Source organism: Ambystoma mexicanum, chromosome 14, assembly GCF_040938575.1.
Source record: "Ambystoma mexicanum isolate Mex_15411 chromosome 14, UKY_AmexF1_1, whole genome shotgun sequence".
NCBI lineage: Eukaryota > Metazoa > Chordata > Amphibia > Caudata > Ambystomatidae > Ambystoma > Ambystoma mexicanum.
In genome coordinates this window covers 97,054,060-97,079,046 of record NC_090940.1, presented here as the reverse complement: position 1 = coordinate 97,079,046, position 24,987 = coordinate 97,054,060, and the positions used below count along the sequence as shown (strand labels likewise).

At 49.2% G+C, this 24,987-nt stretch overlaps 1 protein-coding gene across 5 annotated transcripts in view; it reads right to left on the bottom strand.

Annotated features, from left to right (window-relative positions):
• The window catches only part of PCNX1 (pecanex 1), a 1,666,514-nt gene that overhangs the window by 429,266 nt on the left and 1,212,261 nt on the right, over positions 1–24,987 (bottom strand). For all 5 annotated transcript variants that reach the window (XM_069638600.1, XM_069638595.1, XM_069638598.1 and 2 more), the window contains exon 25: positions 23,810–23,868. In XM_069638600.1, the coding sequence (XP_069494701.1) occupies positions 23,810–23,868 (59 nt within the window). The remainder of the gene's footprint in view (positions 1–23,809; positions 23,869–24,987) is intronic.

Sequence of the window (24,987 nt, the reverse complement as noted above, 5' to 3'; positions counted from 1 at the left end):
GGCCACAGGTCCCAGGGTATTGCCGGTTTGCAGCCAGTGAAGGTCACAGATCGTCATGGGATTGCTTGAAATGCATTCTTGAGACTGATTGGATCCACCAGTCTAAGGGAGAGAGGAGTCCTTTTCAGGGCTCTCCTGATGCTTGGAAAAAGTGGTCAGGAAACAGCGATTAATTAGAAGGCATCTCTAGTGGTCTGGAAGCGGCTGCAGGCATCTCTCCTCTTCATCCTCGCCGATTTTTGACTTCCAGTAGTCAGCTTCTCTTCAGCCTCAGGATCCATGCCTCTTATGCAGAAACCCAGCCGAACAACACCCATGCACCATTCAAACTGTGGGTGATGGCTGTCCTTTCTGGACAGTCAACCAGTCTCCCAGTTGGAACTGGTGCCAGAGAGGCACAGCAGAAGACCAACAGTAGAGTTTTGGAGTCCTCCCCTGTTTCCTGTCACAGACACTGGCCCCTTTGGCGGGCATCACAAAGGGATCCTGCCGAAGACCAAAGTCAAACCAGGACCTCCCCCACCCAATACGGCAGAACGAGGAACAAGAAGGCACTAGCCATCTTGAAATGGCAAAAAATACCACTGTCACCATTTTGGGTCAATGGTGACCCTTCTGTGCACTACTGCTTCTGTGAGTACACCCTGGGAGTACAAACTGCACAAAAGTAGGTAGGATAAAACTGCTGCCAACTGCCCAGATTAGCTTGTGACTAGAACAAAAAATTAAAGGAACAGTGAGAAAGGGATACAGTGTAACCCCTCAGCACTCCACATAGGAGGGTGTGTGCTGATCTCACAATAGAAGTGACAGGAAGGATCCCCCCTGCCCTTGGGAACATCTGTTCCCACAAGGAAAATAACAGAAAATCAAAAGGGAAGCCCAAGAGGCACCTAGCAACACTGCACAGAATGCTGTTTGCTACAAAGGTCAAATAATTATGCCATAAAACTTGCAGTAAAGCAGGTCTCCAAGAAAAAGTAGAAAAATAAATACAAAAAGGAGCCCAAAGATAGGGTGAAAGAATGAGTGAGTATGGAAAAGGGTTCCCCACTCAGGAGAACAGACTAAAGAAATCCAGTAGTCCAGCAAAAAGTGCTGAGGGACTCACATGTAATGGGGATTTCACCTAAGGAACAAGTTACTTACCTGCAACTGTTGTTCTCCAGCATGGGTCTGGCATGGATTCACATGTTCATGAATATTCCCTGTCAGGCTGGGAATCCTTGGTAAAGAAAAGAACAAGTTACTTACCAACTGTAAAGTTCTTTTGACTGGATGTTCCTCCCACATATTCCTCATCTTATGTTTGTTTATTAGGTTTATATAGCACTTTGATCCAAAGCACTTTACAATATAACAAGGTACAATAATGGAAGAAGTATATTTACAATCATGAGATAAACCAGTGAAACAATATGTAGAACAGTTTCCTTAGATGGAGGAGGTGAGGGAAGGGTGAGAAGGAAGGGAGAGGAGGTATTCAAGGGATGAGGAACAATAATTCAGTTACCTGATTTAAATTCCAGTGGGTGTGAGAAGGAAGGGGAAGGTATGAAGGGGATATGAGGGGACAAGGGAGATGGGCAGTAGAGATGATAGAAGGAAAGTCACGGGGGGTGAAGAAGGGCTTTCAAGGAGGTACAGAAGGAGGTGTAGCTGGGGATGGAACAGATAGAGAGGTGTAAGGAGTTCCAGTGTAGAGGGGCCAAGAGCTGAAAGGAACGGAAGAGTGAAGAGGCACATGGTGACAGGGGTACAGTGAGTAAGAAGATCAGCAGAGCGGAGAGAACGGGAGGGAGCCAGACAATGGAATCCAAATTTAAGTTGGGAGAGAAAGGGAAGCCAGCCATAGTGAAAGAGCGAGGAGGAAATGGAGTCGCGAGGACCGAGAAGACAGTACGGATAGAGGAGTGGTAGATGGATTTGAGGGGGGGGGGGTTCGATAAGAGGCACGGAGTCCAAAGAGGAGAGAAGAGCAGTAGAAGAGACGGGAGAAGATGAGGGAGGAGATTAAGAGTTTAGAAGCGTTTGTTTAGAAGAGTTTATGATATTTGTATATCGCCAGCTTCACTGCTTTGGAAAAAAAATTCTCGGCAGAGGACGCTGTGCACAATGTCTTGCCGTTGATGTCCCTCAACGTGCTCCGTACTGTATCAATGTCACCATCAGTACAAGTAGCTCGTACTGCACCCGTTGGCTTCAGTTCTGTTTTTTCGAGGAAATATTCAAGGAACACCCAGGCGTGCCTCTTGACTGAAAAACTCTTCATTAGAGAAAAGTGCAAATAACGCAAACTGTACTGTGGAATAGGATGGGAGGGGCGATGAGGAATACGTGGAGGAACACCCAGTCGAAAGAAGGTTACAGTTGGTAAGTAACTTGTTCTCAGAATGGATTGTGTCCTCCCACATATTCCTCATCTTATGATAGACTCTCATAGCAGTGGTAATTCTGGAGGTGGTAGTACTAATTCTTTTTCTCATGGACGGAATGGAGTAAAGCCTTAGCAAATAATCCTTCATTGGAAGAAGCAGCATCTAAGCAGTAATGCTTGATGAAGGTATGCATTGATGCCCATGTTGCAGCTGAACAAATATCCGCTGCAGGGACTCCCCTCTTCAGAGACGCAGAAGTAGCCAGACCCCTAGTGGAATAGGCTCGAAGCCCATCCGGTGGGTCCTTTCCCGCCAATCTGTAGCACTCAACTATGGCTAAAATGATGCAGCAGGATATGGTCTGTTTTGTCACTGCTAATCCCAATTTATGGCCAGTATAACCTACAAAAAATGGGTCATAATGACGTAATTTTGCCATTCTTGAAATATAAAACTGGAGAGCCCTTTTTGGGTCCAGTCTATGAAACCTCTCCTCTTTGCCCAAATGAGGAGGAGGGTAGAACGTTGGTAGTATGATTTTCTTGTGACAAGTTAAAGTCAGAAACTACTTTTGGTAAGAAAGAAGGTTTAACCTTCAGTACCCCTTGTGAAAAGTAGTGTACAGAGGTTTGCACGAGAGAGCCCGCAACTCACTAACCCTGCGGGCTTATGTTAAGGCCACAAGAAGGACAGTTTTTAATGTTAGAAGCCTCAGGAGACAGGAATGCACAGCCTCAAAAGGTATAACAAGTTAGAAACTTGAGTACTAGATTTAAATCGCAAGTAGGGACATTAAAAGGCACTGGAGGGTACACATTAGTGAGCCCTTTCGGGAATTGAATGATTAATGGAATTTTAAAGTAGGAAACCTCTTTCGAGGAGTGCTTGAAAATGGACAGCGCAGCCTGAAATCCTTTAACTGTTCCGATCTGGAGCCCCAGATTTGCTAGATGCAATAGGAAAGAAAGCACCATTGGGGTGCCACATTGAAAAGGGTCCACATCCTTATCCCTGCACCAGATACTGAATTTATTCCAACGACACCGGTCCAGGGATTTAGTTGCTGGCCTTCTGGCCGAAAGCAAAATTTCCATTAAGAAATCCAGAAGATTCCAATCCTTGCATCTCAACCTCTAGAAAACATGCGTGAAGGTTGAGTGTCTTGACCTCTGGATGGAGAAATCGACCTTCCTCTTGTGAGAGAAGATCCTCTCTTTGCGGTAGACGTATTGGAGGGCAGATGGACATGTCCAGAAGGTCCAGGTACCACGTCCTCCTGGCCCAATCTGGGGCAATTAGGATCATGGTTCTCCTGAACTTTCTCAACCTGCTGATTACATGAGGAATCACGGGAACTAGTGGAAACGCGTACACACGCCACCACGAATGAGTCTCCTAGAGCTCCTCTCTGAGGGCATTCCCTTGAGCAGTACTGTTCGCACTTCCGATTGACCCTGGTCACGAATAGATCCACTTGAGGGGTTCCCCAAAGAGTGAAGAACTCTCAAAGGACTTCCTGAGCTAGTTCCCACTCGTGGGACACTGTTCTGCCTGCCCAGAGTGTCTGCCGCCGTGTTCTGCTCTTCGGCTAGGTGAACTGCCGATAGAGAGACTCCATCTCATATTGCCTAGAGCTGCATTGCCTCTGCACAGTGGTAGTGACCCTACTACTCCTCTCTTGTTGAGGTAGTACATGGCCACCGTGTTGTCCGTCATTATCAGGACATTCTTTCCCCGTACAGAGGGCAGCAAGGCCTTTAGCGCTAGTCTGACTGCCCTCCGCTCCAACAGGTTGATGTGTAGTTTGGACTCCGATGGAGACCAACGGCCGCTTACAGTCAGATCGTTGGTGTGGGTTCCCCACCCAATGAGTGAGGCGTCCGTCACTAGTGTTATCTCCAGCCATGGTTGCCAAAAAGATACTCCCTTGAGGATGTTGCCGTTGCAAGCCCACCAAAGAAGGTATTTAGCAAATGTGCTTGGAACTTGCAGAAGATCCAATATATTCACAGAAAATTGGGACCATTGAAGGGATCTCATCCTAAATCGGGCCTCTGGCACTAGAAAGATGCAGGATGCCATGAGACCGAGAAACCTCAGAAAATCAAAGGCCGGAAGATGTTGGGCATTTTGGAACTTTGTTACCATCTGCAGAATGTGGAGAGCTCTCACCTCGGGAGGCGAGGCTTTGCACAAGGAATTATCCAGGACTGCTCGGATAAACTGGAGCTTTTGGGATGGTATCATGTGGGACTTGTTGAAATTGAGGGAGAAGCCCAGTCTGTGAAGGGAGTGACAGGTGATTGACGCTTGTTCGGGAGAACGCGCTCTGATCAACCAATCGTCCAAGTAGGGGTAGATGTGAATCCCCCCCCCTCTCCGGAGACTCGCTGCCACAACCGTCATCAGTTTGGTGGAAACCCTTGGGGCGTAGGTCAGCCCGAATGGCAGAACTCGAAACTGATAGTGAGAACCGGCAACCGCGAACCTCGGGTACTTTCTGTACTTGAGATGGATTGGCACATGAAAGTAAGCATCTTGAAGGTCCAATGATACCAACCAGTCTTGGAGTTGGAGAGCCTGAAGTATCTGAGAAAGGGTTACCATCTTGAACTTGTCCTTCCTGAGGAACTTGTTCAAGTTTCTTAAGTCCAAGATGGGTCTCAATCCTCCATCCTTCTTTGGGATGAGAAAGTAAGGGGTACCAACCCTTGTTCCTCTCCACTACAGGTACCTGTTCTATTGCACCTTTCTCTAGCAGGGTTAAAATTTCCTGCACGAGGAGTGAATCTGGAATTTTGATTCCCGGTGGATGGTCCTGAGGCCGTTTTAGGAAGGGAAGGCAGTAACCCTGAGCTACTGTCTCCAGTGCCCAAGCATCCGAAGTAATGCCCCGCCATTCTTTCAGATGCTGTGAGATTCTGCCTCCCACCGGGGTCTTGTGTGATAAGGCTTCAGAGAGTGACTTGGAGGCGGCTGCAGGAGCGGCTGAGGGCAAAGATGACGTTCCTGAGGCTGGTTTCGCACATTTTCCTCGTCCACCACGAGGGACATTTCTTTTACCTCTTTGAATGGCATGTTGTCTTCTTCTAGCAAAAGAGGAGTAGTATCGAAAAGAACAACCTCTCCAGGAAGAGGAGTCCAAATAAGGTTTCTGAGGCTGTCACATAGAGGCCCTAAGAGATTTAGCCGCCGCTTTTGAGGTCTGCAGTTTTTCTAAGCTTTCATCAGCTTTACTGCCAAACAGCCTCAAGCCATCAAAAGGCATGTTGAGTAGCCTGGCCTGCACATCTGGTAAACTAGCGGTGGGGTGGGAAGATTCCAAGGCCGCTTGGAAGGCCTCGTCAAAAAAACAAAGTCAGGCGAATTGAAGGATTCGGATCAGCGTAAACATGACAAGAGATCTTGCCCCCTCCCTGGTGCAAACACAGACTTCCTCAACCACACAAATCTATGTAGCACTGTGCTTGCAGCCATGGATCTGCTGATGCCATCAGCAGTATCCAGTGCAGATTGGAGACATTCCCCTATTGCCTCCTTGCCATCTTTTATAATATTCAGGAAGCCTTCCCTTTCCTCGCCTTCTGGAATATGATCAGCCGCCCCCGTGATGCAGTCCCACAGGGTATGGGTAAACCTGACCAGGGTGCAGGTGACATTTGCTGATTTGAGAGCCACGCTATCCGAGGTAAAGACCTTACGGGCCCAAGCATCCACCTGCTTATCCTCTCTATCCGGGGGGGATAGATGAATAGGCTGTTTGTCTTGACGAAGTTGCTGCCTGAATAACCAGACTTTCAGTCGTGCAATGCCTCTTAAAGTAATCAGGGTCACTACTAGAAACTGTATATTTTTTAGGAAAACTACTGTTAACTGCAGAAGTAGTCTTAGGAGCCTCCCAGTTTTTCTCCACTGTTCTCTGAAGTGCCCTATGGAAGGGGAGAACCAGGTCCTTCTGGGAGCCCTGGTCCAGGATATCAGTTCTATCATCCTGATCAAATGTGGGAGGATCTACCCCAGCCCATGTATTAAACAACCCTATTCATTAAACTCCTGTACCCGTAATCTAATGTTCTGCAAGGTCAGGTTTTGTAAATTCTAGCTCTGGGAACGTATCAATGCCACTAGCAGAGTGAAGGTTGTCACATAGGTCTCTTATTTTCGATTCTGGATCGATTAATTCCTCTGGCACCTCTCTGGTAACAAACTGAAAAACTACTACTTCTGAGGCACTTTCCTCTTCAAAGATAGAAAACATACACTTTAAAAAGTCTGATTTAGGTAAAGGAGTAAATCTCCCTTCCTGTGTATGAATTTGCCTCGAAGGAGTCTTGGAAGGCGAAAATAACGTTTTCGAAGGTGGTGTCAAAACTCCTTCGGCTTCGATGTCGAAGCTGTCGGCAAAGTCGTCGAGGGCTCCGACGACTTATGTTTTAGTCGGTGTCGGGAATCACTCGATTCTCGACGAACCTTCAACAATTTGATGTCGGGTCAAGGATTTTCTAGGTTCACCCTTAATACTGGATCTTTCCACAGTAGTTTCTGACTCTCCTGCGTCGTCCAACGGAGCGACCAGGGTCTGGCTCTTGAGGTTTCTTTGAGGGGGTCGAGGCCGCATTCTCAAAGACCATCATTTTCCTTCTAAATTCATCCCATTTCCTTGGGGAATGGGACTTAGTCGGAGATCTTACCAATTTGGTAGACTTATCAGAGGAAGTGGAGGGAGATCTAGGTTCTCCTCGTCATCTTCTTTGAAGAAGGTGGTCTCGATCTACTACGTGATCGAGATCTCTTGGAATGTTTACGCCGATCCGAATCCTTCGATTCGCCCGACTGTTTTTTTGACGAGGCCTTCCAAGAGGCCTTGGAAGCTTCCCGCCCCACCACCAGTTTACCTTTTCTGCCACGAAGAGCCTTCTCTGTCATCGACTGACAGGAGCCACGGTCGCAGGTTCGATGGTCTGAACTCAGGCACCAAAGACAAACGCAGTGAGGGTCTGTAATCGACATCTTCGATCCACAGTCGATACATTTTTGTAACCCCGTCTTGGAAGAAGATGATATTTTCTCAAAGAAAATATCAAAGTGCGCCGTTAACTCTATAGCGAAGCAATCTGAAAAACGGAACTGAAGACAACTGCCGTGGCACAAGCTACTTATACTGATGGTGACATCGACACAGTACGGAGCCCGTCGAGGGACATCAAAGCCACAACCTCGTGCACAGAGCCCTCTGCCGAGACTTTTTTTTTTCCAAAGCAGCGAAGCTGGCGAGGTACGAATATCATAAAATGAGGAATACTTGGGAGGACACAATCCATTCGAAAATCAGTTTCACTTCTGAACTGTCTTTCTCCTAATAACCAATCACTGGTCTCTGGGTCATGCTGCCCCCAGCCAATGACTGGCCTCTACCCAAGCCCCTCTGGCAGTCATCTTCAGATTTGGACGCACGTAAAGTGGCAGTAGGACCAAGAGCAGCAGAGGGATAGGCGGGAGGGTCCGCATGTGAATCCATGCCAGACCCATGCTGGAGAAGAACAAGTTACTTCTTAGCTTGTAACGTTCTTTCAATGGGATGTTCCTCCGACGTATTCCTTATCTTTGATAATTCGTCTCCTGCTTGCTGGCCTCGGAAATTTTTTCTCTGTAGAGGGTGCTGCACGTCGACGTCCGCCTAGTCGATGTCCCTCGACAGCCACCGTATCGGCGCCGATGTCACCATGCCCATAAATAGCCACGCGCGGCGTCCGTTGCTCAGTTCCGTTTTGTAGCATAAGATAGTCATGCCCGAATTGGTTATTGACCTTGAAGGAGCGTAAACTGCAACCACAAGGGAAGTATTACTGCGGGGATGGATGGGAGGGGCGATAAGGAATACGTCAGAGGAACATCCCATAGAAAGAACGTTACAAGGTAAGAAGTAACTTGTTCTTCGAAGGGATTGTGTCCTCCGACGTATTCCTCATCTTTGATAGACTCCCATAGCAGTGGCATGTAATTGGAGGTGGGAGTAATAATGTCATGTATCTCTTTTAGGAATGAACCGACTGTAATACGGCTTTGCCAAATCTGGTCTCTTGACTAGTGGAGGAATCCAGGTTGTAAAATCTTGTGAATGTATGTGCGGACGACCATGTGGCAGCCGCACATATGTCTCGGACCGGTAAACCTCTTTGGAGGGCCGAAGAGGCTGCGATACCCCTGGTTGAATAAGATTTTGGGGTGGCTCTTTCCCTGCCAGTTTGTAACATTCCACAATGGCCAAAATAATCCACCTCGAAATGGTCTGTTTTGTTATGGGTAGTCCCAACTTGTGACCCGAGTATCCTACAAACAGTTGGTCTGCTTGCCTAATCCTAGCCAGTCTGCTGATGTAAAAGCTTAGAGCTCGCCTTGAGTGCAGCCTATGTAGCCTTTCTTCCTTTTTCCTCGGATGGGGAGGAGGGTAGAATGAAGGTAAGGTAATTTTCTGAGTGCTGTGGAATTCAGAAACCCCCTTTGGGAGGAAATTAGGCTTCACCTGTAGGACAACTTTGTCCTTATGGAAAATTGTATGGGGGGGGGGTTACAAGAAAGAGCTTGTAATTCGCTCACCCTCCTAGTAGATGTTAGTGCTACCAATAGGACAGTTTTAAGAGTGAGAAATCTCAGCGAACAAGAGTGGAGTGGTTCGAAGGGAGTATCCATTAGGAAATTTAAGACTAAATTTAAGTCCCATAAGGGAACTTGGAATGGTCTTGGAGGATAAGCATTAGTTAATCCCTTGAGAAATTGTATTACTAGGGGTAGTTTGAAATACAATGGTTCCTCCGCAGTGCGCTTGAAGATTGATAGCGCTGCGAGATAGCCTTTTACAGTGCCAACTTGAAGGCCTGAGTTTGCCAAGTAGAGTAGAAACGATAACACCGTTGGTGTACCACATGAAAAAGGGTCGATATTCTCTTCTTTACACCAGCTGCAAAATTTGTTCCAACGACAGCGGTATAAAGACTGTTGCTGGCCTTCTGGCCGAAAGCAACACCTCCATGACATCATCAGGGAGGTCCCAATCCTTGTACCTCACCCTTTCAGAAGCCAAGCGTGAAGGTTGAGGGTTCTGATGTCTGGATGGAGAACCTGACCTCCCTTCTGTGAGAGAAGATTCTCTTTGAGTGGAAGATGGATTGGAGGACAGATGGACATATCAAGAAGGTCCAGGTACCACGTTCTCCTGGCCCAGTCCGGGGCAATTAGGATCATGGTTTTCCGGAATCTTCTCAACCTCCTGATCATTTGAGGAATAACAGGGACTGGTGGAAACGCGTAAAGGAGTGGGAATTCCCAGTCCACTACAAACGCGTCCCCTAGAGCTCCTCTCGGGGGAAATTCCCTTGAACAGAACAGATCGCACTTCCTGTCGGTGCTGGTGGCGAACAGATCCACCTGAGGGGTTCCCCAAAGGGCGAACATCTCTTGAAGGACTTCCTGAGCTAGCTCCCACTCGTAGGAGACTGTGCTCTGCCTGCTCAGAGCGTCCGCTGTCAAGTTCTTCTCTCCGTCTAGGTGGACTGCCGATAGAGAGATTCCTTCCTGAATTGCCCAAAACCAGAGCTGCATTGCCTCTCTGCACAGTGGCAGTGACCCTACGCCGCCTCTTTTGTTGAGGTAGTGCATGGCCACTGTGTTGTCCATTATCAGGACATTTCTCCCCTGTACTGATGGCAGGAAAGCTTTCAGCGCTAGTCTGATCGCTCTCAGCTCCAATAGGTTGATCTGTAGCCTGGACTCTGATAGAGACGAACGACCGCTGATGGTCAAGTCGTTGGCATGAGCTCCCCACCCCGTGAGTGAGGCATCTGTGACTACAGTTATCTCCGGCCATGGTTGCCAAAACAGTTCTCCTTTCAAGATGTTCTCTGGATAGGCCCACCATTGAAGGTCATGGGCTACCTTGTCCGGAATTCGGAGGAGATCAGTCATTCTTCCTGAGTATTGTGACCACTGGGTCCTTAGTGCCCACTGGAGAAATCTCATTCTCAGGCGAGCCTCTGGCACAAGGAAGACGCAGGATGCCATAAGGCCTAGCAACCTCAAAACGTCGAAGGCTGGGAGATGTTGGGCATTTTGAAACTTGTTGACCATCTGCAGAATATCTTGAGCCCTCACCTCTGGTGGCGAGGCTTTTCCCAGGAAGTGTCCAGGACCGCTCCTATGAACTGGAGTCTCTGTGATGGTATCATCTGTGACTTCTTTAAATTGAGGGAGAAGCCCAGTTTGTGAAGGAAGTGGCAGACATAATCTAGCTGGATCTGAGCTTGTTCCGAAGATACAGCTCTGATCAGCCAATTGTCCAGGTAGGGGTAGACGTGGATCCCTTCCCTCCTTAGACTTGCAGCCACTACCGACATTAGCTTGGTGAAGACCCTCGGGGCGGAGGTCAGCCCAAATGGCAGAACTCGAAATTGATAAGGAGAGCCGCCAATTGCGAACCTCAGGTATCTCCTGTGTTTGAGATGGATTGGCACATGGAAATAAGCATCCTGGAGGTCCAGAGATACCAGCCAGTCCTGGATCTGGAGGGCCTGAAGGATCTGAGAGAGAGTTCCCATCTTGAACTTGTCCTTCCTGAGGAACTTGTTCAATTCTCATGGGTCTCAGTCCTCCGTCCTTTGGTATGAGAAAGTAGGGGGGAGTACCAGCCCTTGTTCCTCTCCGCTACAGGTACCGGTTCTATGGCACCTTTCTCTAGCAGGTCTACAATTTCCTGCAAGAGGAGCGGATCTGGAACTTTTAGAGAGCTGTGCCTCGGTGGATGACTGAGGGATGTGTAGAAAGGGTAGACAGTAACCATGGGCAACTGTCTCCAATGCCCAAGCATCTGACGTAATAGCCTGCCATTCCGTCAGATGGTGAGTTAACCTGCCCCCTACCGGTGTTTGTGTGGAAAGACCTCAGAGTGGTTTGGGGGCGGCTGATGCAGATGCCGAGGGTAAAGAGGCACCTGCTGCTGCTGCAGCCTTAGTACTTTTGACCAGTTCACCTCGGGTGGATCTCCTTTGGCCTCTTTGAGCAGGCTGTCCTCTGCCTTTCCCGAATGCGGAATAATAGCGAAAGGACTTTCCTCTCCCAAAGGTTCCTGAGGGGCGAAAATGAGTTTGGCGGATTGCAGCTCCTAAATATTTTGCTGCTGCTTTAGATGTTTGCAACTTTTCCAGACTGTCATCAGCCTTTTTACCGAATAAAGAAGAGCCGTCAAAGGGCATATTCAAAAGTCTGGCCTGTAGATCTGGAGCAAAGCCAGACTTTCGCAACCACGCATGCCTGCGGATTGTAGTACTTGCCGTCATGGCCCTGCTGATACTGTCAGCGGAATCAATGCCAGTTTGAAGAGATTCACACATGGCATCTTTGCCATCTTTAATGATGCTAAGGAAGGCTTCCCTTTCCTCTCCTTCCGGTATGCAGTCAGCCGCTGATGAAGCACACCCCCACAGTGTGTGACTGAACCTGGCGAGCGTACAAGTCGCGTTGATGGACTTCAACGCCATACTACAAGCAGAAAAGACTTGTTTTGCCATATAATCGTACCTTTTGTCATCTCTATCCTGTGGGACAGTAGGGTAAGCGGATCTGCTGCTTGATGAAGTTGCCACTTGAACCACCAGGCTCTCTGGAGTCGGGTGTTATGATAAATATTCAGGGTTAGCCGCAGCTACCCTATACATGGCTGACAATCTTTTATTGACTGCAGGGATAGCCTCAGGAGTTTCCCAATTTGATGAAATCTTCCTCTGTAAGGCTGCATGGAAAGGGACCACAAGATCCTCCTGTGGACCTTTGTCTAGTATGTCTGTAAGGTCATCCTGTTGAAAAACAGGTGAAGGCGCAGACCAACCCATGAATTCAATAATCCTTGCCATCAGGGTTCTATAGGGGGTTTTGGCATGTTCCCCTGGGTCTGGTTTGACAAATTCCACTTCTGGGGAAGTGTCAAGCCCACTTGCCTCATGTAATGATTCCTGTAGGTCTTTCAACCTTCTTTCCTCAGAGGTAAAATCCTCTGATACAGGGGGTGTGGTCCTCTGAAGCCCGAAGGGTCTTTTTAGGTCAGAATCCGCCCTTCTTCATAGGAAATGGTGTAAAACCCATTTTTAAGGCAGAAGGAGCCAAACTCGTCATTATTGGGCGAGAAGATGCCGATGTGAAAGGCTTCGAAGGCGCCGAGAAAGGAGTCGAGAAAACTGGAAGAGGCCTCGAAGAACTTGAGAGGATCGGGATCCTACTTGACGTTGACGACGTTCTCGGCGTCGTGCCGGAGGCTCTTGGTATAACCGTTGGCTGTGAAGTAGCCGTGGTTTTCTCATATCAGCTTCGATGTCGGTGTCGACGATGGCGTGGATTCGATCGACCGATGCGAAGAACCCTTCGACAACAGCGTCGATGGCGCTGATCCATGCGTCGAAGGGATCTTCGGCGTCGAAGATGGTGCCTTCTTACCCGATGGCCCGTGGCGCTCTCGGGTGGACTATTTCGCCAGGTGCAACAACTCGCGGGTGTTCGATTTTTGGGGTTTTTCACCCAGGGTATCACCCTCAGCTGTCTTCGAGGGAGTCGAGGCTGCTTTCTCGAAGAGGCTTAGCATTTTCTTCCTGAATTCCTCCCACTCAGCCTGAGAGCTGTGTTTTGTGGGGCAGGAGACCCTTTCTGGGGAAACAGAAGATGACGAGGAAGGGGATCTTCGACGTCTATTCTTTGAGTGTCTAGATCTCGACTTGGCCGAAGAAACTTTCGAGGAGGTTTTGACTGACTTACCTCTCTCGAGCTTCCCATTGCGCTCCTTCAAGGCTTTCGCCGTCATGGACATGAAGTCCTAACACTCCGAACAATGGTACTCGACTCCCAAGCACCACAAGCAGATCCTGTGAGGATCCGTTATCGACATTTTCTTTCCGCAGTCTCGACATTTTTTGAAGCCGGACCGCAGAGTCATCGGTTCGGATGAAGAAGCCATCGATAACGAGTTGGTTTTATCGAGTAAATATAAGGTTTATCTGACTGAACTGAGCAACAATATTCCGAGGCCCCACGAAGCGAGGAAAAACGGAACTTCGCAACGGACGCCACGCGTGGCTATTTATGGGCATGCTGACGTTGGCGCCGATACGATGGCTGTCGAGGGATATCGACTCGGTGGACATTGACGCGCAGCGCCCTCTACAGAGAAAAAATTTCCGAGGCCAGCAAGCTGGAGACGAATTATCAAAGATAAGGAATACGTCGGAGGACACAATCCCTTCGAACAACAGTTACAGGTAAGTAACTTGTTCCTTCTCCAGCATGGGGTCTGGCATGGATTCACATGCTCATGAATAAATACATAGCAGTACACATGTACAACCATGGGAGGTGGCAAGGCTCAACATTAAGCATCTCTTACCTCATCCACAGGCTCACCTTCAAGCGAACAGGTTGTGCAGCACTGCTTGGCCGACTCTGGACTCCTCCCAGGAATCCCTGTCGATGCAGTAGAATCTCGTGAAGGTGTGCGTCGACCTTCACTTAGCAGCCCTGCAGATGTCCAGCAGGGGCACACCAGACAGGAGCGCCGTAGTTGCACCGATCGCTCTGGTCGAATGGGCTCTCGGATGGCCAGCCAACAGTCGGTTTGCCAACTGGTGACAAAGGGTGATGCAGCCGGAGAGCCACCTGGAAATGGAAGCCTTCGAGAGGGCCTTCCCATGGTTCACACGGCCAAAGTTCACAAAAAGTTGCAACGTCTTCCATGCGGTCCACATAGAACTTCAGCGCTCTAGCCACATCCAGCGAGTGCAAAGTCCTTTCAGCCAGCAACGAAGGCGATGGAAAAAACACAGTTAACAGCAAGGGCTTGTTTAGATGAAAGTCCAACAGCACCTTGGGCATGAAGGAAGGGTGCGTCCGCAGCACCACCCTTGTGTCGTGAAAAGTCAAGTAAGGTGGCTTACAGGACAGAGCCTGAATCTCTCCCACTCATCGTGCAGAGGGGATGGCCACAAGGAACGCTGTCTTCAACAACAAAAACTTCTGCGAAGCCGAAAGCATAGGTTCAAATGGGGCCCACCCCATGAGCCTAGTCAGCACCACATCGAGTTCCCACGCCAGAGCCGAAGCCTTCAGCTGCAGGAGCATTCGGAATAGTCCTTGACAAACTCCTTGACCAATCGATGCGACCAGAAGGATGCTCGTCCTGGAGATCTGGTGTAACGGGAGATAGCCGCCAGATGAACCTTGATGGAAGCATGGTCCAGTCCTGTTTTGGCCAATGACAACAAATATAGAATAACCTGCGGAGCAGAGACTTGTAGCGGGTCTATCTTCTGAGTACGGCACCAAACGGTGAATCCCTTCCACCTGTGTCCGTAGCAATTGAGAGTAAATGAAGCTCTGGCCTTTGCAAGCATCTCCTTGCAATCCGCCGGGAGATCGTAGCCCCCAAACTCTAGTGCTGCAGGAGCCAGGCCTTCAAGTTCAGCGAAACTGGGTTGTGGTGCTGAATCGTGCCTCCTTCCCTGGCGAGCAGATCCGAGACTGCCAGAAGCTTGACTGGAGGGGACGCCGACATGTCCAGAAGGTCCGGATACCATATAGGTCTCGGCCAGCCGGTGCGACGAGGATCATCCTGCACCAGGGGAATGAATGAGTCTCCCATGCTCCCTGGCTGGGGAAACCTGCTGGCGAACCTCTGTCACTTGGTGTTCATCGCCGTCGATAAACAGATCGATCTGGGGATTGCCCCATCGCCGGAACAGGCGATCCACTTGGTCCTGCCGAAGCTCCCATTCGTGGCAAGAGTGCAGCTCCCTGCTGAGAGAGTCGCCAACAGTGTCCTTCACTCCTGCCAGATGAAAAGGGATGAGGAACATCCCCAAGGCATCGGCCCAGTGCCATAGGTCCTGCGCTTCTTTGGAGAGCGCCAGGGATCTGGTGGCCCCCTGCTTTCTGATGTAGAACATGGTGGTGGTGTTGTCCGTGAAGACCCGTACCACCTTGCCCTTGAGGGATGGAAGGAAGGACTTGAGGGCCCAAAACACTGCCTGTAGCTCCAAACATTGATGTGTAACGTCTTCTCCTCCGGTAGCCACAGGCCTCTTGCGTGAAGACTTCCGGTGTGCGCGCCCCATCCTTCCAGGGAGTCATCCGTCTTGACCGTCTACTGATGAGGTGGGGTCTGGAAATCCGCACCTGCAGATACATGTGTGTGCACTCCCCACCACCAAATCCCTCGACGGAAACTCTCGAGAGTTAACTTGTCCTCAAAGCTTCCCGACACTTGAATCCAATGGGGGTCTAGGAACTCTTGCAGTGGACGCATCCACGCCTGCACAGCCGAATTAGGTAAATGCATGACGACATCATGCCAAGCAGGGACTTGATGTAGCTCACCCTTGCAATCTTCAGTGCCAATAGGTGTTGTACCTTGCCCAGGGTGGCCGCTATCTTCTCCGCCGACAGAGACACCAGGCACGACACTGTTGAGCCGGGCTCCCAGAAACAGCACATCCTGCAATGGAGTCAAGCAGGACTTTGCATAGTTTATCGAGAACTTCAGATCCGTCAGGAGCTGGACTGTCTTCGCCGTGTGATCAATGGTGATGTCCTTCGCTCTCGCCCGGATGAGCCAGTCGTCCAGGTAAGGCTACACGTGGATCCCTTGCAGATGCATCTGCGGCGCCACCGGCACCAGGCACTTGGTGAAGACCCATGGCGCTGACTTCAATCCAAAGGGAAGGGCATTCAATTGGTAATGTTGCCCTTGTACCACGAAGCGCAGGAACGTGCGGTGGCCCTTGTGTATGGGGATGTGAAAATGGGCATCTTCCAAGTCCAGCGACTATAGGAAATCCCCTTCCAGCTGTCATAGCACGTGCTGAAGGGTCACCATCTGAAACATTTGAGACCTGATGTACTTGTTTAGCCGTCGCAGGTCTAGGATAGGTCTCCAACCGCCGAGAAAGTAACGCAAGTAGACTCCAGAGCCCGGGAGCCTCTTTGGGATGAGCTCTATCGCAACCTTTCTTAGCATGGCCCGCACCTCCAGCAGAAGCGGAGGGATGTGATTTTCCTGCCTGGCCACTGGTGGTAAACGCAGACGCTTCCGTTGGAACTCTAGATTGTGTCCGTGAGCGAGAGCGTCCAGCAACCAACAGTCGCTGGAAATGGCCTTCAACACGCTGACGAAGTTCGCCAGCCGGCCTCCCACCGGGGTTCAAGGGTGGGGGCCTGACGTCGTGGCTAGTTCAATCCTGCTTTGTCGCCGAAGCGTTGCCTTGGGGCCCTTGGCGACGACAGACTTCCTGCAGACTTGGAGCGGCCTCTGTAAGTCTCCTGGGCCGCCGAGCGGGAAGGTTGCCGATAAGATGAGATGCCTCCACCGAATCCTTTGGCAGAAGCTTGGGACTTGCTGCCGGAAGTCCGAAAGGACGGTCGTAGTCGTTGAAGCGTGCCCAAGGCACGAGCGATCTCAGTGCCCGCCTTGATGGCCTGAAGGGACTCATCCACAGTCTTCCCAAACAAATTGTCCCCGTCGAAGGGCATATCCAACACCCTTGACTGGACATTCTGGCAAAGGTTTGTGGCCCTTAACCAACCCCGACGAAGGCAAACGCTGTTGCCCATTTGGCAGAACCCTGTGTTCGTGAGGTCTGTGGCCACAGTAATGGCATGGTCCACAGCCACCTCGCCTTCTTGGAGGATCTCCAACTCTTCCGCCCTCTTGTCGTCGGAAAGAAAGTCCAGGAGGGAGGGCGATCTTAAACCAAAGCTCCATGTCTTAAAGGGCCACTATGGCAAGGAAGGGCGTTGGCAGCCTTGATGGTGGTCGCCGCCGAGGTGATAACTCGCCATCCCATGGCGTCCAACTTCTTCCCCTCACTGTACGGAGGAGAGGAGCTAGTCTATGCGGAAGAGCCCGACGATTTATTCATGGCCGCCACGGAGTCTGGAGATGGTTGGAACCTTAAACACTTGGGTGCAGAATCCGGCACCCTGTATTTCTTCTCGTACCGGTCCCTCTTCACCTGGGAAGAGGTCTTCAAGAGGGCCAGCCCCTTGTCCTAAATGTAGTCCAACAGCGGGACCGAGAGCCCGGTTTTCCTCTTAGCCTCGCAGCGTTGGTACAGGAAACCCCCCTTCTCCTCCGTTAACGGTTCCAAGGCCCTGGAGATCATGGCATGGAACAAGCCTATCTCGTCCGGAGGCGAGGCTCTGGGTGGCGGAGACGGGAGGTCCAATACACTGTCGTCGTCTGTGCCCATTGTCGCTGTGTCTGGATCTGTATCATCCCTCGGAGGTGGAGAGGGAGGCGAAGGGTGGCAAGGAGGAGGAATGTGAACTCTCCTCTTCTTGAATGGAGGTTCCCCTGATGGTCCTGGCGATCTCTGAGCACAAAGTGTGTAGCACCATGAAAATGTCCACCGAGATGTCCGCTGGAGGCTGCGGTTGTGGCCTTTGCAGTGACTGAGATGGAGGAGGCGACGGCGCCCGTGTTAAAGGCTGTCTTAAGCCTACACCCTGCTGCTGCTCGTCAATCTCGTCACCATCGTCGGTTCCCTCCCCGTAGGGTCTGGCCTCGACGCATCGTTCCTCCTGGATGGTCTGGAGAACGTCGAGTTCCTCCTCCGAGGAGATATCTGTGCCCTAAAGGGCTACCCTGCCCCTCCACCCCCCTTCTCTGCAACCAGGGAAGACTGTTTTGGCAAAATGGTTGGCATCACCTTCTCCGGTGTCTTCTCAATGGGTTTGAAAGAGGACTCTCTCCTGACAAGCAGGGATAATCTAACCTTTCGGGGCCATACCCTGTGAATCCACCTCTGCAGCCTTTGCAAGGGACGCTGCCACTACCTAGATGGAAGGCTGGCCTTTGTCGGGTGGATTTAGGCCTTGGCCAAGCCTGAGGCCTTCACCTTAGGGGGAAGGTCAGAGCCCCGCTACCCCTTGGCCGCCTCTGTGTGGCCTGTCCGGGTCTTTTCCAAGAGCTTGCCCGGATGGTCCGACTTCCTCTTCTTTGAAGATCCAGAGTGCTGACTCGTGGTCGAAGGTGCTGATGATGCAGCATCTGCCCTGGCCAGCGGGGAGCCCGTCGCAACTGCGCTCCCGGGCAATGGACTCGCGGTGCTTAGCCTTCGGTTGGGCCCCCTTGGAAGGAGCGCCCTCAAAAGGTCATAGAAGACCGCTCAGCTTTCTTCTTTCGGCTCGGGGAGGCATGCTGCCGGGACTCACCCGAAGCAAGGGCCTTGGGCCTGCAGCCACTCATTGAGCCGCCTGCGCCGATCATTCATCGTGCGGGGCTCCATCTCTTGAAAAAAAACGCACAGTCATCCTACACGTGCATGTTGTCCGAATGTAGGCAGTAAAGGCACAGGGGGTGCCCATCGTCGGAAAAGATGTCCCGCAAGTTGCACCCTGGGCAGACCTTGAACAGGGGCGCAGAGTCCTTCTGCTCCGCCATGTCCACACGTGGTGTAGGCCCTGAAGAAGCTTCTGGAATCCTCCAAGAAGTAAACTCGATGAAATACGCCCTAGTGGGGGCGCTGAAGAAATCCGAAAACGGGTCCTCCGTTAACCGAATGGTAGATCGGTGGAGATTGACCGAAAAAAATAGAGTGGAACTCCCCAAAATAAATAAATAAATAAATAAATGAAAAAAACGCAAAACGCAGTAATAAGAGAGCTAAGCACGAGGGCACCCACCACTTGAACGTGCGGTATAAATTTGAAGATGGCTGCCAGAGGAGGGGTTTAGGTAGAGGGCAGTCAGTGGCTGGGGGCAGTATGACCCAGAGACCAGCAATTGGCTGTTAGGAGAAAGACAGTTCAGAAGTGAAAAAACTGATTTTTTCTTTACCGAGGATTCCCAGCCTGACGACGGGAAATATTCATGAGCATGTGAATCCATGCCAGACCCCATGCTGGGGAAAAATGAAAATCAGTACTTCTGTGCTCCTTGTGCTGTCCTCTTGGATGATAATGCTTCTGCCTCATGGGTCATCTTCTGAGGCGCCTTCTTTGTTGCTTCTTTCTGTCGTCTGCAGCCTTGCCAGGTCACATGTTTGAGTAATTACTGTGAGAAACCTGAAGGTGTCTCACCCACTAGTCCCACAGAGATGTGTCATCTAGGTGGCCAGGACAAGGCCATCACTATTGGATCCAGTTCCTGGGGTCGACCACTGAGGGAGGATCACCTGGATGGGGGGTCTTCGGGAGTGGAAGTGGGACACAGACGGGCGAGACGCAGCAGTACCCCCTTCCTTAGAACACCTTTTCCCCATCCCACCTGAAGGCTATTTAGAAGCTCTACCTCACCCCCCCCCTTTCAACACTAACACTTTCGCACACTGTGAAAGACAACGGACTAACAGAGCTGTTGACCTGGCATGTCCCAACACAAGTGTCAGGCAATTGACAATAACTACACACACCTGTCGGTCCTTTGCTTTCCCCACAGGGGACAGCACACTTGGAGCAAGGCCAACCGCATGAGGAAGCAGCTATTCCAGGACGGCAGTTCAAATGGAGGAGAAAGGTGGCGAGACCTGAAAGGAAGACAAGGAGGGAAGTGCCCTTGGCTTTTTTGACCCAGACCTGTGAAGCCTCTGAAAGGAATCATAAGACCGGGAACTACAGCTGACGTGTGGTGTAACAGAGGTCAACGGTGCACGAGGCACTCCCGCACTGATAACCAAGGCGGAGAGATGGGCTTGCTACCGTGGTAACGTCCTTGACTCTAGAGACAAGAAACATCAAGGAGTTCAGCAAAGCCGGTGAGTCGGAGGGAGAACCGATAGTAAACCGGACTGTGTTGAGGCAAGGTTGCAAACGGCAACATAATATGAATTGAAAGAACTTATGAACAAAGAACTTGTGTGTTACTGAACGCTTGCGAAAGCCCAGGGAAAGACCAGCTGCAGAGTGGTCCGGCACCACGTGGGCACTAATTTGAAACACTCTGGCTGGTCCCCTTTTGTTGAAACTAAAAATACCAGTAGGCCCTAGCAAAGTCCAAAGTAGAGTGTCAATGTGGTCATACAAGGGCAGAGTAAAACACCTTATACATTCGAAAGTCTTTGAAACGTTAAGAGGAAAGATAAGGGAAGTGAATCCTGCATTGTGAGAAAGCAAAGTGAACTGTATCTGGCGGTAGCGAACCCGACTGAGGTAGGCGAACATTGAAGAAGGATCTGAGCCCAGTTGAGGGGGATCCAGGGGTGAAGAGTCATCACCCAGCATAAAAGATTCAGAAAGGAACTTTTGTTTTGTTACTGTTGATACACCAGGCCCTCGGAGGCAAGAGACTTTGTATGAAAGACTTGGCCACAGAAGGGCCTGATATTGCTGAAAAGAACTGTAACCTCATGCTGGAGAAGCCCAGGGGTGTGCTGTGCTCAGGAGTCCCGCGCTAAAAACGTGGAGCAGGGAGACCCCAGCTATACCACCCTGACTTATTTTGTGAACACTTCTTTTCTGGTGAACATTACCCCACACTATTTTGTAATTTAGCAGTAAGGATTGGCAATAGTTTTTTTTTTTTAGTATTATAGGCCATTTTTATTTGACAAGACACCACTAGGACTGCCTTATTATGATTTGGTGGTCGTAGCTTGCTCCCATCTTAGATTTAGGTTGAAGGTTTAAATTAGTCGTTTTTCTCACCCATTTATGGGGTCTATTAAACACCCTTGAACTGTGATAACTTGTGCCAGTGTTTACTGTTGCCACGTGTTCCTTAGGTAACTAAGAGTTCCCGTATGACATGTTAAAAAGCAGACATGTTAGGAGAAAATATTTCCTCCATCCAAAACAAGAACTGGAAAGTGGAGTGTTAGGGAGAATTCTCAGACATGTGCTAATGCCTCTCTACCTTACAGACGCCCAGCTCTTTTGCTGGACTCTAGGACTTTTTCATTTGTACCTGGAGAGAGTGAGACCCTTTTCCACACTCTCTCATGTATTTTAATGTGATTGAACACTGTTTCTTTTGTTTTTGGAGTCTGATAAACTCCATCAGCATCTTTTTTACATTTTAGCAGACAGCACCTTCAGTGTAGTGCTACAGGGAAGTCTTCCAGATTTCCCCAAAGGTTTAAATACCTTTCTCTTGGATAACTACTGTTTCCAAGAGCAGTAAAGTGAAATTGACTTTACTTACACTTAAATTCCCAGCACACACTATCTTACAATAGGGTGATCGAGGAGTTACATAGTATCCCCTTTGTCTAGCTTCTCATGTAACATTTTCATGTTACCCTTTCCTCGATGAATGGCTGGTGGCAGTGGTTTGCTTTTTACGACTGTGGTGTGCCTTTACCGCGGGCTGCGTTCACAGCTGCAGTAAAGCACCGTGGGTGCCATTTTTGTCAAAATGGCCTCGGTCCTCTTTTTTCGCCAATTTTTTGTGGAAACGTCCTCCTTGAGATTTACTTTTTTTGTTTCGTCTTTGGCGGTATTCACGAGTGAAGCACGCCTCTGGCTCCAGGGTGTCTGGTGGGGGCAGGAAGCGAGGGAGGTGCCTGAAACGCCCCGTGTTTAGTCTCCTAGGATATAGGAATGCACTCCTAGTTGATTGGCCGGCTGGCTGTCCGGCAAGGACAGCCACCCTGCTGGGTGATTGACAGCCAGGCTGGAATGGGAGAAACCTGCATAAAAGGCAAGGCTTTTGGCTTGGAAGGCAGAGTCGACCACTGGACGAAGGAATCCGTAGAGAACTTGAAGAGGACGCGTGCAGCAACTCCTGGACCGTTGGTTTGCCCGGTGAAGCCCTCTGCTGTGCTGAAACTCCAAATTCATATCGACAGAGAAGCCCCTGCAAGGACGACTTCTTCCTTTGAGTTGGTGGGACCAATCAACTCCAAAGTAAGCCACCTGGACATCCTTCTCGGATCTGGTTGAATTTCCACAGAGCGCTGAAGGAAACCTAAATACCAGAGAGAGGAACACCAGTTTGTGTGCATTGCTTTTGAGCTGGCCAAGAGCTGCAGGAAGATCCTCCTGACTCCCAGGAAGCAGGACTGACCGAGCCTGAGCCACCTCAACAGAGTGTTGGACCCCAGATGTAAGGAAAGCCCATCTCGACAGCCAGGAACCGTGATGGTGCAGATTGCGGTAGACTCGAGGAGCTGAAACACTGAATTGCCACTTGCTTGAAGATAGCCGTTTGTTGTCGGTAACCGTCCCATTGCAGTGCAGGAGCCCCCAGAAGTCCTCCCTCTTGTCCCCACGACTGAGGCTCAGGAATACCAGGATCTGCAGAGCTGCAAACAGAAGTCATCTGCTGCTTATCTTCTAACTAAAAGGTACTGTAAAGTCTAAGAGAACGTATATCTCGTTGTAGATTTGTTTCTACTCTTCACAATCCTAACAGCTTGTGTCCTTACATTGATTCTTCACTAAAGACTTCGAAAACATTGTGCAAAGACTTTTCTTACTTACCTGCAAGAAGTGCTTCAGCTACATAGACTTTTGCCTATTGACTTTGGCCTAGCCCGTTTCCACTGAAAGACTTCTCTCCTCCGACACTGGGGAGGGTTGAAAAGTATTTGCCTGCTTGAGAATATTTGTGATCCTTTTTTGTTCCGAGTAACCTTTTCTTTGACACATCTAGTGCTATTCTAAATGCTAACAGTAACATATCAATGTCCACAGTGTCCTAACAACTGATGCCACCTGAGGGTGTAGGAAGTGCCTGTGACTAAGTGTGTATTTTGAAGGTATGTGTGTGTTGCTATAATATTGCTCCCTTCTAAAGAAGGCTTATATAAATGACCGGCAAATACACAGTAAGTGTCCTACCCCAAATCTGTACCCAACATGGTGGTTGGCGGGTGCTTGTGTAAAGGTGAGGGCCTCAGCATGGAGAGGGATACTGATCCTGGGAACACATTCTAAAGTTTAAAGGGATAGAACATTTTGGAAAAACTTTGCATTCCACAGCCACACTTCTAAATAAAGCGGTTAAACACAATCCCCTTCTAAAGTAAAAAGCACCACCCTTCTCCGGGCTGATCTCCCCCTCCTTAACTTCACTCTCCCATTCGGAATGTGACGATCCCCACCTCCCCCCACGTTCACCTTTCACTGTATATTTTGTCCATTGTCTATTTTGTCCCTGGTCTAAGTCTTACTTAACCTCCTCAACACACGGTTACTCATTCATGTTTTTATTTCTCTGTATGCCACCTGGTTTTGGAATTTTCCTGGTTGCTATATGCATCTTGGGTACCTGTTTCTACATACAGAAAGTTGTTTTGCTACTCAATTTAAAAAACATGGTATGGTTGAATCCCTAAATCATACTGGTGCACAAAATCGGGATTTGCCAAATAAATAATCCAACAAAATGCCAGTTATTTTATGATAGTAAATGGCTATCACGAAATGATGATGCTCATCAAGACCATGAGGACTTTAAACTGTACCTGGATTTCTATCAAGCTGGGAAGCCAGTCTCGTGTTCGTATGGTCCACACGTTTTGTGCTGTAAAAACACACATTTGACACATTTTAACACAAACCAATAATATACAAAGAGTATGTTGTATGGGTCTTTCTCTGCCAAGATCCCCACTATATGAATGTTCACATTGTAAAGGCATTAGAATTTGTAGTCACACACATGTAATGTCATCAGCTGAGCAGGCACGTTTATAAATTGATGTGTGCTAAAGCATTCAATGCTTTTGTGAAGCCCAAGTAGAACTATCCAGCTTTCAGTACCAGGCGAGCTTGTTGCAGGTGAAACAGGACTGACTTCTAGTAGGCCACCATATAGCCTTCAACAACATGGACTACAAAATACTACTTCAGTGCCTCCTGTGCAGAACATTATCAAATATATCTCTTCCCTTCTTCAAACCTTGTCAGTCTGTCCCCTCTAAACACTTTGAATGAGGGTAGTATCCTTCAGTGATGGACACTCCCGTCCCCTGCACTCCTTATCTATTCAGCTAAGTCAGTCAAGTCTTCAAGCTGTTCATGAATGTTAGATGGTTATGTTCTGAAAGTACTATTTCATCAAGCAACAAACAGTGAATTCATATGTCCGTTTCAACTCAAGAAAAACAGATGTTATTTCCAATCGTAAATTAGTGCATTCAACAAAGCAAAAGAGCTCTACGTGTTTCGGGAATATAGTCCCTTCATCAGGACCGGAACTTCTTAATAAGTGAATGCTTTCGTGAGTCTACAAGGTTTAGAGTACATATATTCTCTACAAAGTAATGGAGATAATATTGCACATTGTTCATGCTATTTGACCACCTAATGTGTAGACAATATATGGTATCATGACAGCACTTCATCTTAATGAGAGCAAGGTGGCACCAAAGCGTCAGAGAATCTTCCTGTGATCGCTTGCTTGTGCTTTTCAAATCTGCAAGAATCCACCTAAGATGTGAGTTGAACAGTGTCACAAGAACACTCGGACTCTGTATATTAAAATTGTAACCAACAAGGTGCCGATAGGTTGGAATGGAAGTAGGAAATGAGCCTACCTTTTTGAGCAAAATAATAACTAGATACCTTCCTCACTTATCTCAATGGACGACACCTACAAATTCAATTCACATTGGAAATAGACTCCCGCAGTGTACACTTC